This window comes from Microcaecilia unicolor, chromosome 4 (assembly GCF_901765095.1).
Source record: "Microcaecilia unicolor chromosome 4, aMicUni1.1, whole genome shotgun sequence".
Taxonomy (NCBI): domain Eukaryota; kingdom Metazoa; phylum Chordata; class Amphibia; order Gymnophiona; family Siphonopidae; genus Microcaecilia; species Microcaecilia unicolor.
In genome coordinates this window covers 223,293,882-223,310,993 of record NC_044034.1, presented here as the reverse complement: position 1 = coordinate 223,310,993, position 17,112 = coordinate 223,293,882, and the positions used below count along the sequence as shown (strand labels likewise).

Sequence of the window (17,112 nt, the reverse complement as noted above, 5' to 3'; positions counted from 1 at the left end):
GAAGCAGGACGCCAGAGGGGAGACCAGTTCCCAGGAAAACAGCGGGCCCGCACAGGGAAAGCTGGAGCAGCACGTTGCAAGGAGGGACCCAGCACAGAGAGCAGGTTCCGGGGGGGAAGGAGGGGGGGAGGAGCGGGAGGTGTTTGCCTTGCAGTGTGCGCCAGAAGGAAACTTGACTGGTACCTTTGACTTTGCAGTTGGCCAGGCTGCAGGGGTGCGAGACAGGGGGGAGTGTTCGGGCCGGGATGGGAGGGTTGGCTCGGTGGGCGGGGGAGGGGGTCAGGGGCATTGGGAGGGGAATAAGTATTTAGGGGAACCTGCTCTCACTGTCTCTAGCGAACGTGTTGAAGGGGACAATGGCAGGTTTTTTGCTGCAGGGGAAATGGTACAGAAGGACACTGTGAAGGCAGGGGATGTGCAAAGTCTGCTGATAGAAGGGAGGGAGGCTGAGAGGGGAGGCAAGAGAGAGAGGGGGGGTACGGCGCAGCAGGAGCAGGGGGGTCTCAGTGCAGGAGATGGAGGAGGGGGACGGTGGGGGGGTGCTCCATCCTTTGCGGCGGTAGTAGGTGGGAGGGGCGGGCGCAGGGGGAATGTGGGGGCAGGAAGCATTGGGGAAGGATGGGGGGGAGGGTGTGGGGGCCAGGTTCCCAAAAGAAGGAATGTGATTCAGTTAAGGTGGGTGGGGGAGGGGGGATGCCAAGTAGGGATGAGGCCCTGAAGTTGGTCCTGGGTTTAGGATTTCTCCCAGAGGACCTCTATGCCTGTATCCACCCGGTGAATATCCCAGAGTATGATGTTAGTTTTCTGACCCAGCGAGGCATGGAGGTCTTCTGGGAGAAATACGAGGGGGTAAGGGGGAAAGGGGATTGGAGAAACTTTAGGGCCGTACCGATCAGCAGACCTGACCTGGTGCAGGTAACCCTGCTGGTCCGAAATGAATCCATCTCGGGGGCGGACCTGGCCTTCTGGCTACAGCGGTACGCAGAATTGCGTACCCCCTTGTCCAAACTCCCTGACCCCAGTAGGGTGTGGGCGGGAGGATGGTGTGCGCAGGTTAGGCTGAAGCAGGCAGGACACGTGACCCAGCACATTCCCTCCGCGGCGTTCATTGGCAGGGATCGGATCCTCTGCTTTTACAAGGGGCAGCCGCGGCAATGTCACAAGTGCGGGTCATTCAGACATTTTAGTATGTCGTGCCCAGTACGGCAGTGTGGGAAGTGCGGGTCTAAGGAGCATCCTACGGAGTCTTGTGCATCTATCCGGTGTAATTTGTGTGGGGGTCTGGGGCATGCATTCAGAGCTTGCCCTTGGGCCTCCCATAACGGGGGAGAGGAGGACATGGGAGGGGGCGGTCCAGTTCAGAGGGAGAGGGGGGGAGTGAATGTAGGGCGAGATCAGGTTCCCGGGGTGGGGGGGAAAGGAGCTGCGGAGGGACAGGGAGTGGGAGGTGGGGAAGGGTTGGGGGAAGGGCGGAAGCGGCAGGACGGGGCAGATGAGGGTTGGACGCGGGTGTCAAAAAAACAACGGAAGGTGACGGGGGTACGGGAGGAAGGGGGAGGGGAGGCAGGAATGGGGATAGAAGTAGAGAACAGATTTAGGGGATTGGAAGATGAGGGAAGGGGTGACGAACAGGCAGGAGAGGAAGGAGAGGATGGGGTGAGCCGGCAGGATGGGTTGGAAAGCATGGCAGATGCTGGAAAGGGAACAGCGGGTAAAAGGAAGAAGAAGAAGAGGGAGAAGGTTTTGAGGGACGAAGAGGAGGAAATGGTAGTGGAGGAGGTCGGGGAGGTGGGGGGCAGATTGGGGGGGGCTGAAGGGAGGGTGGGGGAGAAAAGGAGGGTAGGACAGGAGGCAGGGATGAAGGCAAGAGAGGAGAGGGAGGATGGGCTGGAGGCAGGATTGATGGAGGGGGTCGAAGAAGGGGCAGAAGGGGCGGGAGAGGAGGCAGGGGGGGGAGGGTCAGTGGACGACTCCCAAGGAGGGAGGGAGGTGGGCGAAGAAAAGAGGAAGAAGGGGAGGAAGAAAGTAAGGAAAGGGGGGGGCTTTTTGAGCTAGGGGTCCGGGACTGGGCGGACGAGGAAGGGGAGGGCGAAGGGGAAGGGATCCCTGGAGGTAGTATGGAGCAGAGGGAAGGTAGCCAGGAGGGCGGGGGGTATGGAACGGCACAATGATGGCGGGACTGCTGTTAACATTCGCCACACTTAATGTGGCTAGTGTCGCCTCCCAGAGGGCGAGATGCTTGGCGTTCGATGGCCTCTCTGCCGTGGCGGCGGACTGTTTTCTTCTGCAGGAGACCAGGCTGCGAACGCTGGAGGAGGTTCGGCGGGCAAAGCAGGCCTGGAGATGGGGACCCTCTATTTGGGGTCTGGCAGGGGAACGGTATGGGGGGATAGGCATCCTCTTCAAAACATTTAAAGTAGAGATCCAGAGGGTGGTGGAGCTGGGAATTGGGAGGTGTCTGGTGTTAGATGTAAGATTGCGGGGGGTGGCTTTGCGGGTGATTAACATCTACGGGCCGCAAAGCAAACGGGGAAGGGCAGCACTGTTTGGGAAAATTCGGCCGTACCTTTACACCTCACGGCAGCTAGTGTGGGGGGGGGATTTTAACACAGTCCTGAGGAAGGAGGATAGGGGGGGGAGGGCGGCGCAAGTAGGTTACGATGGGGTACGGCTAGCAGGGATCATGAAGGGAGCGGGATTGGTGGACGCGCACATAGAGTTTGGTGGTGGGACGCAGGGTTTCACTTTTGCCCGGGGCACTTGTAGAAGTAGAATCGACCGGTTTTTAGTTCGGGGAGGGGCGTGTGGGAAGGCACCAAGGGTGGTAGAGGTTGATTTCTCAGACCACAAGATGGTGCTGGTCGAGCTGGGGGGAGGGGGGATTCACGGATTGGGGAAAGGATTGTGGCGTTTAAATCAGAAATGGTTGAGGGAGGGGGTGTTGTACCAGGAGTATCTGGAGTTTCTGGCAGACCAGGTATCCATTCAGGGTGTCTTCCCTTCCCTAGGGGACTGGTGGGAAGTTTTGAAACACCGCACCAGGGGGTTCTTTCTCCGTCAGGCGAGGAGGCAGGGGAGGGAGGTCACCCGGCTAGGAACTGCTCTGAGGAAGCGAAGGGACAATTTGATTTCCAGGGGAGGGAAGAGGGAGGACATTGAGGCCTTGCAGCAGGAGGTGGAACGGGTACAATACAATCGGTACTCTTCCCTCGTCTATGAGCGGGACTTCGGGAAGCTGCTCAGCCCGAACCCTTATGACTGCTGTAAGGAAAGAAGGGAGAGGAGGGTGGTAGAGGGGTTAAGGGATGAGGGGGGGACGCTCCAGCAGTCTAGGGAAGGTATCTTGCAGGTGGTGGGGACCCACTTTGGGCGGGTCTTTTTGGACCAACGGTTGGGGGAGGAGGCCATGGCGAGGTACATTGAGGAAACCCCAGGGGTGGGTAAGGGGGGGCCTCATCTTCGGGCCTTGCTGCGGCCGTGGACGCTGCAGGAGGTACAGGAGGCCATTGGGGCCTTGCGGCGCAGGACGGCACCGGGGCCAGACGGACTCCCGGCAGAGTTCTACCAGCGGTTTAGGGATCAGTTGGCGCCAGTCTTGTTGGCAATCTGGGAGGCGGCACGAACAGGGGGATCCTTGCCTGAGTCGATGGGGGCATCAGCTTTGGTCCTCCTTAGCAAAGGCAAGGACCCCCAGGATGTGGCAAATTGGCGGCCGATTGCACTTCTGAACACCGACCGGAAGATCTTCGCTCACATGCTCCTTGCCCGCATGAGGAAGATCTCCGGGGAAGTGCTGGCAGCCCCGCAGGGGTGTGGGGTCCCGGGAAGGGGGGTGCTGGAGGCAGTGGCCTGGGTGAGGGAGGGCCTGGAACGTAGTCGGGTGGGAGAGGGCAGGCTGGTCGTGGCCTTGGACCAGGACAAGGCTTTCGACCGAGTGCAGTGGGGTTTTTTATGGAAGGTCCTAGACCACTATGGATTCCCGGGGGAATGGATCGCGCAACTTCAGTTATTGTATGCGGGGGTGCGATTCTTTCCCCTGGTGAATGGATGGAGGGGGGCGGAGGTGGGGATCTCGGCGGGGGTGCGGCAGGGGTGCCCGTTGAGCCCCCTGCTGTACGCTTTCGCTATTGATCCCCTGGTGAGGAGGCTGGAAGGTGGGGGGGAGGACGGGCTCAGAGGAGTGGAGGTAGGCAAAGGGAATGTGTTGCGAGTCATCGCCTATGCGGACGATGTCACTGTCTGGGTGGCGGATCGCAGGGAGGGGAAGAGGCTGCAGGAGACCCTTGCAGCATACTCCCAGGCTTCGGGGTCTCGGGTAAACCTGGGCAAGAGCACCAGCTTGTGGGTGGGGCCGGAGGGACGGCGGTTTAACTTAGGTGGAGGGTTCCCGGATGGGATAGAGAAAATGAGGGTTTGGGAGTGTATTTTGGGGGAGGGGATTACGGGCGGGAAAATTGGGAACAAAGGATAGCGGAGGCAAGGGAGAAGGTGGACCGCTGGAAGGGGTGGCGGATGCCCATGGAGGACCGGGTCCGGTTGCTGAAGAGCCAGGTGGTCCCCATGTTCCTGTTCCTGAGCTACATCTGTCTCCTGCCGGAACGCTGTTTCACGGCAATTTACAGCGTGTTCTTTCAACTCCTGTGGGGGAACAGGATGAACCCAGTTCGACGTAATTTCACTTACCGGTCACGGGAGGAAGGGGGGGTGGGAATGGTAAACCCAGTCTTGCTATTCTCCTCCCTCTTCATCCAGTTTAACCTGGGGCGGGCGGGGGGTCTGGATGCCCCAGGATGGGTACACAGTGTTGTCCAGTGGTGGGAGGGATTTTGGGGTCCTTGGTTGGGGGGAGGTAGGGTGGGACGGTTGCGGAAAGGGTTCCCGGAGGGGGTAGGCTACTATAAATCCTTGGTAAAGCTGGTTCGGCTGTGGGACATTACATGGGAGGAAGTTAGGGCAGGGCAGAGGGAGATCTGGGTGGAGCGGGTTCGCTCCCAACGCTTCTCCTCTCCCCTGGCTCTTAGGGATGCTCCGGAGCCCGTGCTGAGGCAGGGCCTGCGTTTTATTTCATCCAAACGCATCCCACACAAGTACAGGGACATTGCTTGGCTGTCCCTACATGGCAGGTTGTATGTTAGGGCAAACCTTCGGTGTAGGAACCAGCAGGACCGAGACTGCCCGAGGGGGGAGTGTGCTGGCCGGCTGGAGACCATGGACCACTTCCTGAAGGAGTGTCCATTCTCCGTAGCGGTTTGCCGGAGAGTGGCTGCCTTGCTGGCCATCCCCAGCTTCACGTCCTACACCTATGCGGACTGGGTGTATGGGAGGCAGGGGGAGACGGGGCGGCTAGAGCCAGGTACCGCCTTTCTAATCTCAGTTATCATCAGATACTGCCTATGGATGGCTCGCTGCGGGGTGTCCCTGGGCCAGGAGTGCAGGTCTGCTGAGCAGGTCTCCTGGGACGTTGTCCGAGCTGTCCAGGAAGTGGCCCGATGGGAACGGGTGGAGGTGGGGGTAAAGACCTTTGGGGTTTGGTGGAAGCATGTACGCTTGAAGTTGAGTTGAATGTTTGGGGGGGGGGGGGGGGTTGGGGGGGGAGGGTTTTTGTGTAAAATTTGCATTTTTGTATAAAAGTATAGAGGGGCTGGCTTTATAACTGCACAGTGTAATGTATTGAAATTTGATTTTCCGCTTTCATTTAATAAAGGAATTCTCCAGTCTGCCCACAAGATAAACTCATATGTGCTACTTTATGTGCATACCTGACCTTGATTTGTATTTTCCATTTTCAGGGCACAGACCGTAAAGTCTGCCCAGCACTAGCCCCGCCTCCCAACCACTAGCCCCACCTCCCACCACCAGCTCTGCCACCCAATCTCCGTTAAGCTTCTGAGGATCCCTTCCTTCTGAACAGGATTCCTTTATGTTTATTCCACGCATTTTTGAATTCCATTACCGTTTTCATCTCCACCACCTCCCGTGGGAGGGCATTCCAAGTATCCACCACTCTCGCCGTGAAAAAATACTTCCTGATATTTTTCTTGAGTCTGCCCCCCCTTCAATCTCATTTCATGTCCTCTAGTTCTACCTCCTTCCCATCTACGGAAAAGGTTCGTTTGCGGATTAATACCTTTCAAATATTTGAACGTCTGTATCATATCCTCCCTGTTTCTCCTTTCCTCCAGGGTATACATATTCAGGTCAGCAAGTCTCTCCTCATATGTCTTGTAACGCAAATCCCATACCATTTTTGTAGCTTTTCTTTGCACCGCTTCAATTCTTTTTACATCCTTAGCAAGATACAGCCTCCAAAACTGAATACAATACTCCCGATGGGGCCTCACCAACGACTTATACAGGGGCATCAACACCTCCTTTCTTCTCTGGTCACACCTCTCTCTATACAGCCTAGCAACCTTCTAGCTACCGTCTAACCTTTCGGCAATGTCACTCACAAATATATTGAACAGAATTGGCCCCAGCACTGATCCCTGAGGCACTCCTCTACTCACCTTTCCCTCATCCGAGCGAATTCCATGAACCACCACCCTCTGGCGTCTGTCCATCAACCAGTGGAGGCAAGTGCACAGAACAGAAGGGAAGACAAACATTTAATCACTTTGTCACTCACACACACATACACACACACACACACACACACACTCAATCACTCTGTGTATCCCTCTCTTACACTGTCTGTAAAACACACTGTTACTCTCAGTCTCTCACATGGGCAACTGTATGTTGCATTCTCACGAGTAAGGAGCTCATCTGATGTGATTGTTAAACTGATTGAAGAGCCTGAACAAGGAAAACTTTTACCACATTGTAACACAGTTTACACAAAAAATATTGTATATAAAGAAATCTTACATTTGTATATATTCAGAATACAACCGTGGAAACATTAATGGCAGGAACTCATTACATTGCTAGCGCCCGTTTCATTGCGTTAAGAAACGGACCTTTTTTTACTAGTATTTATATATAATCAGGGCCTGTCTTAGGCAGGGGTGACAGAGGCAGTCGCACAGGGCCTCACGCTCCCAGGGGCCCCACGGCGTTCTTGGCATGTCCCTCTCTCTCCTCCCCATCTGAAATCCAGCATCTCTCCCTCCCTCCTGGATCCACTAAAGTTGCTTCATCCCCTTCCCTGACGCCGGCTGCGATTAAGACACGCTGCTATGGCCAACGTCAGAACCTTCCCTCTGCCGGTCTTGCCCGTATAGAAACAGGACAGGAAGCTACCTCAACCAGAAGGTGGGACTGGCAGAGGGAAGGGCTGGCTACAGCAGCGTGTCTTAATTGCAGCCAGCATCAAGGAAGGGAATGAAGCAACTTTAGCAGATCTTGGCCCATATTTCTGCTGGTGCCTGTCACCTCTGAGCCATGGGGACTTTCCCAGGGCTCTCAAGAGGGTTTTAGAGTGACTCCTGAGGTGTTTCCCACTGGGTCCCTGGTAGCACTGGACTAAAAAGCCAGTGAGAGTGGAAACCCTGGGGTAGAGGTGCAGCAACAAGTGAAAGCAGAGAGGAAGCCCCAGCAGCTTCCTGCCCTCAGCTGGGCTCTATCACTAGTGTATACACACTGCCGTCACAGCAAAAGGGGCTTTGCTTAGTGCTCCCCCCTCCTCGGCACTGCCTGCAATCTTCTCTGGATCTAGACTTGTCCAGAGTTTGGGATTTTTCTGTTTAGAGCTGGTGCTAGTGTGAATGTGAATGTAAAACCACTGCAGGGAATAGAGAAAGAAAGAAACTTCCCTGCTGAGGTTTAGTTTGCTCAGTATTGTTATGTATCAGCTGCTTTACTGGAAACTGATTTAATTTCCTGTATTTGCAGTTTATTTAGTATTTCTTTCAGATGTTTATCTTTTCCTTGACTTTTCAAAATGTTTTTTTGTCTTGAAATAAATCGTGTTTCCTCTTTTTAAAAGTTCATTCCTGATGCTGGAATGTTATGGGTCATAAACCCCATTGTACAGACACTGTCAGACCATAAATAGCTGAAATTGTGCCCAGAACAAAGAAAGTGATTTAGCAGCCCTCACCAACATCCCAACCCTCTAGCAGTCCTTCCACTGGGCTTTGCCTCATCTTGAGTCCATTCCAGGCTGCCCTTCTTTTTTTCCCTTCCTTCCCTTCTCTCCCTGATGGCAGCACTCCTCTAACTCTACAGCCCCTCCACCACTAGTTCATTTGCCGCAGCTCAGGGACATGTATGTCTTGATAACCACAGTAACAACAAAAAAAAAAGAAAAACAAACACCCATTCGGAGTAATGACAGAGAAGGAGTCGCATGACAGGAGGGTATGGGGGCTCCTTAACATTGTTTCCTATGATAGCATTGTGCTTATTTGAATTAGTTTTTCTGTATAAGTTTTGCTTGATTTGTCTTTATTGGAAATTTCATAAATAAAACATTTTAAAACACATCTTGTCAACAATGGGCGGGGCTAGGTGGGGGCAGGGGGCCCCACTGAACTGGTCTGCACATGGCCCCACAATTACTAAGACCGGCCCTGTGTATGATCTATTTTATATTACCATGTTTTGACTGACAAAATTGAGAGGCAGTAGACAAAACAAAAACAAAAATTGAAGATAAGCTCACTAGCAGAAATCCAAACTAGCTATTCTGTTTTTTCTGAAGAGTGCTTCCTGGCAGTATTGATCTGGAGGATTATTACATTTAATTAATCAGTCTTAACAATATTTCACCTGCTGGTTTTGTTTGCTATCCCTGATTTAGCCATTTGGGCGATGGCCATGTTGGGTGCTCTATTTTTTTGAATTTAATAAAGTGTTCACAGAATAATTGACAGTGATAGAGGCTCTACCTCTTTTTTTGTTTGTTTTTGAGACCATTCCACTACTGAGAATGGAATAGGATGGACAGTGTAGACATTTTGAAATATATATACATAGATTTTATAAGATACACTAACAAGTGTTGATCCCACTCCCACCATGCTCATTCTCTGCCTATGCATATATCACATAAAAGTACATGCTGTGTGTTCCTAGTGCGTCTTTTACGTAAGTAGACTTTGGGCAGTTTCATAAGCACATACTCAAGTGCATAAAACACTGTTCTACATGCTCAAGTTGCTTATACAATTACTCCCATGCAAAGAACTAATTCAATTAAAGAAATACATTTAGAAATGTGGGATAAAAATAATCTTTAAAACTTTTTAAAAATGCAGAGAAAAATATTAACACTGACAGTATCTGGTCTGTATATTTTTTAGTAGGCCAAGGATATCTGATGCCACAGGCAACCTTCAGCCATGCCTCCCTCTACCCCCACCAATAGTTCAGCATCTTCTTTTCCCCACTCCTTCCCATGACCAGTGTCTCCCCTTTCCTGCCCCTACCACCCTGTAATCCAGTATTGCTCTTTTCCTTCCCTGTCTGGTATCTCCCCTTTGCGTCCTTCCCCAGGTGTCCAGCATCTCTCTCTTTTCCTAGTCCCAAAGCTAACCACTTTCCCTCTTTGCCTTTCTCCCTGCCTTTGCTGGCACCCTACCACTATACTTTAGCCAATCTGAGCCTTCACCAGACCTTTGAGCATCTACATGCCATTTCCCACCCACTTCCAAATTTCCTGTCAGATGGAGCAGAGCATGGCATGCCATGCCTTGAGCATGTGCACCTTTCTGGCTGTGCCACCACCACTGAATTCTGCTGCCCTAGACAGATGCCTAGTTCACCTAGTGGAAACATCAGCTCTGGTGGAGAAGCAACACATGTGAAGGAAGCATGTCTTGATGCTGTCCCTTCTGCCTTCTATATCCACGCTCTGTCTGTTCTGTGGTGTGGCTGTTTGTGAGGGAAGCTAGTACTGCTGCTGCCTGTTTGTGTGAGGGAAGCTATTACTGCAGCTGCCTGTGCTCTGTTTTGTGGTGTGGCTGTGTGTGTGTGAGGGAAGCTAATACTGCTGCTGTCTGTTCTGTGGTGTGAGGGAACCTTGCATGTACCGTGCTTTTTTGTGAGTAAAGCACCACTATAGTTCAAGCATCTGTCAGCTGCCTTGTTTGCTAGAAAGTGCAGACATCTGTAATAGTATTTTTATGTTACTGCTTTCTGCCTGTTTTGCAGAACAGAGTTGCTTGATTTAAAAATTTCATAATTTTTCCTTTTCAGCAGCCAACAATTACACGGCATCAGTTATTGGGGTTGTGCTGGGGAGCACTGTGGTGGCTGTCGTCGTCCTGCTGGTGAAGAAGTCCTTTGTGGGGGTCCGGTACCATCAAAGGTCCCTATGATAATAACCAAGACTCCATTTTGTACAGAGACTGAGCTGATCTAATTTATCGACTCTTCCATCTAACAACCTGTTGTGAGACATTGGCAGATTCTTTCTGAATAAAAGTGGTATGTGGTCTGACAGTGAAATGATATTGTTCATTCTAGATAACAGAAAAGGCTCCAAGGCTGCTTAAGCTGGAGATGAAACGCTTGAGATCTGGGTTCCAGTCCCATCATTGTCATGCACTGTATGATCATTAGCATAGTTATAGTTTGACAGATCAACAGCTCTTAGGACTTTGTTTATACAGTGTGCTGTAAAAATACTTACTGTACTTGAATATAATTTGGCTTGAACTACTAAGAAAGGTGTAAGCTAAATTCCAATAGCCTCTCCCCCACCACATCAGCAGCAGTTAATATTCTTCTTTTTATTGGCCTGGCAACCTTCTCTCACCCCTGGACATCCAGCCCATTCAAAACTGCCCCAGCTTTGCTTATTAATGGCAATGGAGAGATGTAATAATTAGGCCTTGTGAGGCAGAGGTGCATCAGCTTCATTTCTAGGCATTTTTTCCAGGATTGCCCCCACCCTTCTCTCCTGTCTATTCCAGCCATCAGAATAACAGTCTCTTAGCTCCTTGGTCTTCACTCCGAGTCGGTTAGTATTTCAGGATTCCTGCATATTCATTAAGGATACAGATTTGCATGCCTACTACCTCTACTGTATGCAAATCTCTCTCATAAGTACATAAGCATTGCCACACTAGGACAGACCAAAGGTACATCAAGCCCAGTATCCTGTTTCCAGCAGTGGCCAATCCAGGTCACAAGTACCTGGCAAGATCCCAGAACAGTAAAACAGATTTTATGTGGCTTATCCATCAGGGATATCCTGAAATTCTGACCCATTGGCAGCCCTCGGGCTGTGAGTGAAGACCAGGCCCTTAGCATAGTGCTTCTCAACACTCTCCTGGAGGTACACTTAGCAATTTGGGTTTTCAGGATTACCACAATGAATAAATGATGTAAATTATGATAAATCTGTAAACATGACTTGCAAAGGGTGTCTCCAGGAGAGGGTTGAGAAGCACTGTCTTAGTTAAATCATTGTTTCTCAAGCTGGTCCTCAAGCATCCTATTTCCTAGGACTTCTGAAACCTCACAGGCAGTTGGATTTTCAGGATCACCACAATAAATATACATGAGACAAATTTACATATGCTGGATTGCCAATGCATGCAGATTTATGATACACATATTTGTTGTGGAGGTCCTCACAACAGGATTGGGAACCTCTGCTCTACTCAGCCTGCAATCCATAATTTACATGTAGTGAAGGTATGCATATTCATTAAGGATAGCCTAAAAACTAAATTGCCTTGGGGAAAAGCCAGATTCAAGATTTCAGCACTCATAGGCAGGACCAGAGTGCAAGCTCAGAGTCAAGATGATGGTTTCCTAGAGACGGGGGAGCAGGGCTGGGGGTGTTGGACCAGCGTGAAGAGCCCTACAGTAAGTAGGAGAAGGCAGCTTTTTTTTTTTTGTTCTGGGTACTTGGAACTTTCAACATCACCTAGATCCTTGGTCTTCACTCCCAGTCCATGAGGGCCACTGGCCAGGTTTATAGGATATCCCTAATGAATATGCATGAGAGAGATTTCCATACAGCAGAAGTATGGACTGGGAGGGCAGAGAGAATCGCTGGACATGGAGGGGAGGCCAAAATCGCAGGATGGGGAGGGGAGGGCAGGGCAGAGGAGAATCGCTGGATATAGATGGGATGGGAGGGGACAGAGAAGCAGAGGGACACTACATCATTTGCTGGACATGGATGGGATGGCAGGGCACAAGCGAATTGCTGGATATCAATGGGATGGGAGGCGAGGGGTGAATCACAGGACACAGATGAGAGGGGAGGGCAGGGCAGAGGAGAATCGCTGGAGGGGAGCCCAAAATCGTGGGACACGGAGGGGAAGGGAGGGAAGGGTAGCGGAGAATTGCTGGACATAGATGGGATGGGAGGGAAGACTCGCTGGACATGGAGGGGAGGGCAGAGGAGAGAGGAGAACCAGAGGGATACTTCAACGTATTGTACATCAATCGCTGGACATGGATGGGAGGGCAGGGCAGGGCACAGGAGAATCGCTGCACATGGATGGGATGGGAGGGCAGGGCAGGGCACAAGCGAATCGCTGGATATTGATGGGATGGGAGGCGAGGGGACAATCGCAAGAATCGGTGGATATGGATGGGATGGGAGGTGAGGGGAGAATCGCGATTCACTGAAAAACAAAATTGCCATTACATGATAGCCTTGCTAGCACTCGTTTCATTTTTTTGCGAAACGAGCCTTTTTTGCCTAGTATCCTGATAAAGAGGTTATGATAAAAGCTGAAGTAAAATAAAACTAAAGAGCATAGATAAATGATTCCAAATTACCTCCATCAACTGCCATGCAGGTTGTACTCTCAAATAAAAAACATACTTCAAATTATCTGTATATAACTTGTAAATTGCAGAAGTCTAAAAATTAAGTGGGGAAGTTAGAATGAATGGAAAATGGACATAATAGGCATCTGGTGAGAGGTGGACAACCAATGGAACACTATGATGCCAGGGTACCAATTATGTCAAAATAACAAGATGGATCAAAGTGATGTAGTGTTGCTCTACGTTAAGGACGGCATACAGTCAAACAGGAGAAAATGCCCTGCAGGAAATAGAATGCCAATGCATCTTTATGGACAGAAATTCCATGTGTGATGGGGAGGAGCATAGTGGTGAGAGTATAGTACTATCCATCTGTATAGGAAGAGACTGAAAACAGAGAAAGACCTGGATACTACACACAAGAACAAAAACAAGAAAGCAAAGATCACTTATAAAAAGTCAATTCAACTAGGCAAGGATGGGACATAATTCGTTTAGGACCTGGAGATACTGGATGCGATTCCAGACAGGAAACCTGTGATCAGACCCTAAGAAATTTTAAGTATGCCTCTCTTTCTCTCCCACCATACATCTTCCACTCTCTCTTCACACACTCCTTGCCTGGTATCTGTCTTTCTCTCCTCCCCCTGCTTTGATCAGTACGGCATATAACAAAACATAACAATTTATCTTGTATTCTGCAGTACACCTTGCAAGTTCTATGTGGATAGCAATCATAAAAAGAAAAACTGGCTATAACCAGAATCTAAGTTATAAAAATGACCTGATATGGAAACAATCTAACCTTTTTCTAAATACAGATTTTCAAAACAAATGTATCTTGATTTGACACCCCAAAAACCCAACAGCTGGAACAAAAATTCTGAAGTCCTGAGTGCTCCTAGTCCCCGCTCTCCCCCTTTCTTACCAGCATCAGCTCCTCCTTCAGCCTCACCACCCTCCTCCTTGGTCACCTGGCTGGGCAGTTCGCTGGCAGCACAGAAATGTACCGATACAAACTGCATTTTAGAATCCTGTATTCACTGAAGTGTCCTGCCATCAACTGCTTAATTTCAGGCAAGCTCTGTACCTTCATGCTGGGGCTGCAGGTACACGGTTTAGTTCTCTCTTCCCACTTTCAACAAGCAATGGAATGAAGGTAGAGTGGCTACAGTGTGTTTCCTAGGGCTCAGCAAGGGCTGACTGGGAAGTAGGGAGGCAATTTGGGTTTTTTTTGGTTCCATGGGCCATCTACATTAGAGATGGAGGGGCACTGGCCTGATGGAAGTATTTTTTGGGAAATATTTCCAAATGTCCTTTGTAGTGTGATGCCTGCAGTAGCCATCTTGGTCACTACCCTCCCCACCAGGCCTAGCACTGCTTCCTCTGTAGTCTTAGAAGAGTGTATGAGTAGCATCTCAATCTGCTGGCCTGAAGAGCAGGTGTGAGATCTGGAAATTAAACTCTACATGTTGCTGCAAAACCATCACACTGACCCTTGTAATTATTCTTCTATCTGTGTCTTTTAGAAGTGCTCCAGACTCCAGTGCAGGCTCTGCTGTTAATGGGAATGCAGGTGCTGTTGTACATTAATAATGTCAGTGTCTACAGGGCAGAATTGGTCAGAGGACCATGAAGAGGTCTTGGAAGTCCAGAAAAATGAAAATAATTTAATACATTTATCTATGACTCCTTGCTTATCATTATAAGTTTATTTGTAGTTTGAATATCCCCTAATTTATGAAGTCACAAATACTCTTAAGGATATAACTGCTAGCTTGGATGATAACGCTCAAACATTACTGTGCAGAGAAATGATGTGGATATGTGAAGTGAAACCCGGTAGGTACACACGCATACACATGTCACACATACTATCAGTTTTAATAGCTAAGTAGCCTTTATTGAGGTGAAATTACAAATACAGACTTCAGTCTACATAATATTGAACCACTTGGCTCACAATTCTGCATAACCCTATACTGTACATAGGGCCTGGAGTGAAATTACTCAAAAGAAATCTGATCTACACGAGAGTCTACATTCATTTTCCTACAGTACAGAAAAGCCTTGCAGCACAACAATTCTGAACATGATCACTGTGCCCTTGTCCATGTAGGAAACCTGACATGCAGAGACCTCAGCACATATGGAGTCTGTTCCCTATCAATTATTAGGATAATAGAAATAAAAACAAAGGAATATAAGATGACACCTTTAATACTGGACTAACTTAATACATGGGTACGAGACTAGTTTTCTAAGGGCAGAACCAGAAAGCTAGTCATAAACCCCCTCATTCTATATAACACGATGCCTAAATGTACACACCAACTGTGCTAGCATTTTATAAATTTACATGCACTTTTGCAGGTAAGTGCTCACCGAGAGTTCAATGTTATTCTATAAATGATGCACACGTATATGCAAGAGGAGCAGTCTTGGGAGGAATATGGGCAGGATCAATATTTATGCGCATAATTTACAGAATACCGTGCCACATTCGAGTGCACTCATTGATGCCTGCTATTGACATGGTGTATGTGGGTTTGCCTAAATGTGCCAATTTACACTAGTATTCTTTCATAGAATCTTGGCATCGATATGCCATTATAGAATTAACACTCGGTGCAATGCATTATGTTGTGGCACCCAGTTACAGAAGAGCACCCAAAATATACTGTTAGTCCAGTAGAAAAGATTATGATCTTATTTTCCTTTATTTCTTTTTTTATTTCCATTTATTACATTTAAAGTATGAACAGAGAATGAACAGACAGGATTATATTAAGTTAAAGCAGCCTCTAAGGTCACAGTAAGTAGTTCTGGGTGAAGTCCTTCGAATGAGAAATGCCTCTGAGTTTCTTTAAAAAAAAAAAAAGAGGAAAGAGCAGGAAGAACAGCCTTCATACTAGACCTAATTCAACAAAATTTTCACTTAGCTTGTGTGAAATGAAGAAACAGTCTAACCTAGCTTGCATAGCAGGAGTTTCCAAAATCATCCCTTACGTCCACAATCCAGCAGGGCTTTCAGGATTTGTAGAATGAATATACATGAACACACTATCTCCACTGCAAACTCACTGTGAAAATCCTGAAGCCCTGCAGTGAAGATGCTCCTCTTATCCCAGTTCTATCTTGGGCATTCATTCTACCATGTCGAGATACTGCATGGTTTGCTAATTTAGGAGTGTATATAAAGACTTTTGTGACATAAATAGAAACATACATGAAGATAGACATGGAAGTCAGGTTGTACATGTAGCATACTTTCAAAGATTTCTTGTCCATAAATCATATCTACAAAAATATTCTGCTGCCTCTTGTTCAACATGGCTCAGTCACACAATAGTTAGGTCCATGCAAGACAGAGACACTATTATTATCTGTTTTGTTTCATGAGCCAGGTGACGAAAAAGTAAACTTTCTTCCATCAGGTCTCTAATCCCAGCGGATCTGCTGGCTCCTTCACTTCCTGCAGAATGAAACACAAGCACAGCTTTCAGTCTGGGAGCCATGGCTTTGCACTGACCTGCTGCACAGTGTCACTTCTGTTTCTATTAGTTATAGTGGGCAATTTGCTTTGGTATGAGGCTAGTTTCTGCCCTGGTTAGTGTTAAAAATTGTTGTTACAACCAGAGCACATAGTGGTTTCTTATGTCAGTTAAAAGTAAACGAGATCCTTTAGCTGAATAATCTGTGGCATGTGGTACATGATCATACATTTTCTTAGTACATATAAAGATGTTTAAATTTATTTGCCCTGCAAACCTTTTACTTTTGTTGCCAGTGTTTTACTATTGCCATAACTGGAAATGGAATTCCACTCACTTCAACAAGCACTAAATTATCTTTTGAGGAATGCCTTGTATATTAACCTTATGTTAATCAAAGAATGGATTTGAAATTATAGCACACACAATTTTATTGTGTTAAGAAAATCATGACTCTACTCAGAGTCTGACAGTGCAGGGCCACCCATTAACACATAAGTACTTCCATCTTCTTCACAAGACTAAAGGGCAAATCCTTAGCACAGGGGTGGGCAACCTGTGGCTGTCCATTAAATTTTATGCAGCCCACAAGACCATGGGAAGTATACACAGAAAATGTCATTAACCGGAGTTTTGGCAATTTTAAATACTGTATTTTGCAAATATTTTCAGAACAGGCACTCTAGCAGTTTGTTTCCATCATTTTAGTAAAATACTTTCTTATTCATTTATTTATCACAGAGGAACTTGTGTTTGATCTTTAAGACACTTCTTATGGTCACTTTTACTAAATGTATTTATTTACCGCCTTTTTTAAGGAATTCACTCAAGGCAGTGTACAGTAAGAATAGATCAAGCATGAGCAATAGACAATTACAGCAGTAAAAATATTTTAAAAACAATACAAAGTATGGCATGATATACTATTTACAATGTC

The 17,112-nt window shown here is 48.2% G+C and overlaps 1 protein-coding gene across 1 annotated transcript in view; it reads right to left on the bottom strand.

Moving 5' to 3' along the window:
• Positions 1 to 14,558: 14,558 nt before the first annotated feature.
• GATD1 (glutamine amidotransferase like class 1 domain containing 1) overlaps positions 14,559 to 17,112 on the bottom strand; it is an 85,646-nt gene continuing 83,092 nt past the window's right edge. Inside the window, exon 8 of the mRNA XM_030201277.1 lies at positions 14,559 to 16,156. Coding sequence (XP_030057137.1) covers positions 16,150 to 16,156 — 7 coding nt within the window. The 3' untranslated portion in view covers positions 14,559 to 16,149. The remainder of the gene's footprint in view (positions 16,157 to 17,112) is intronic.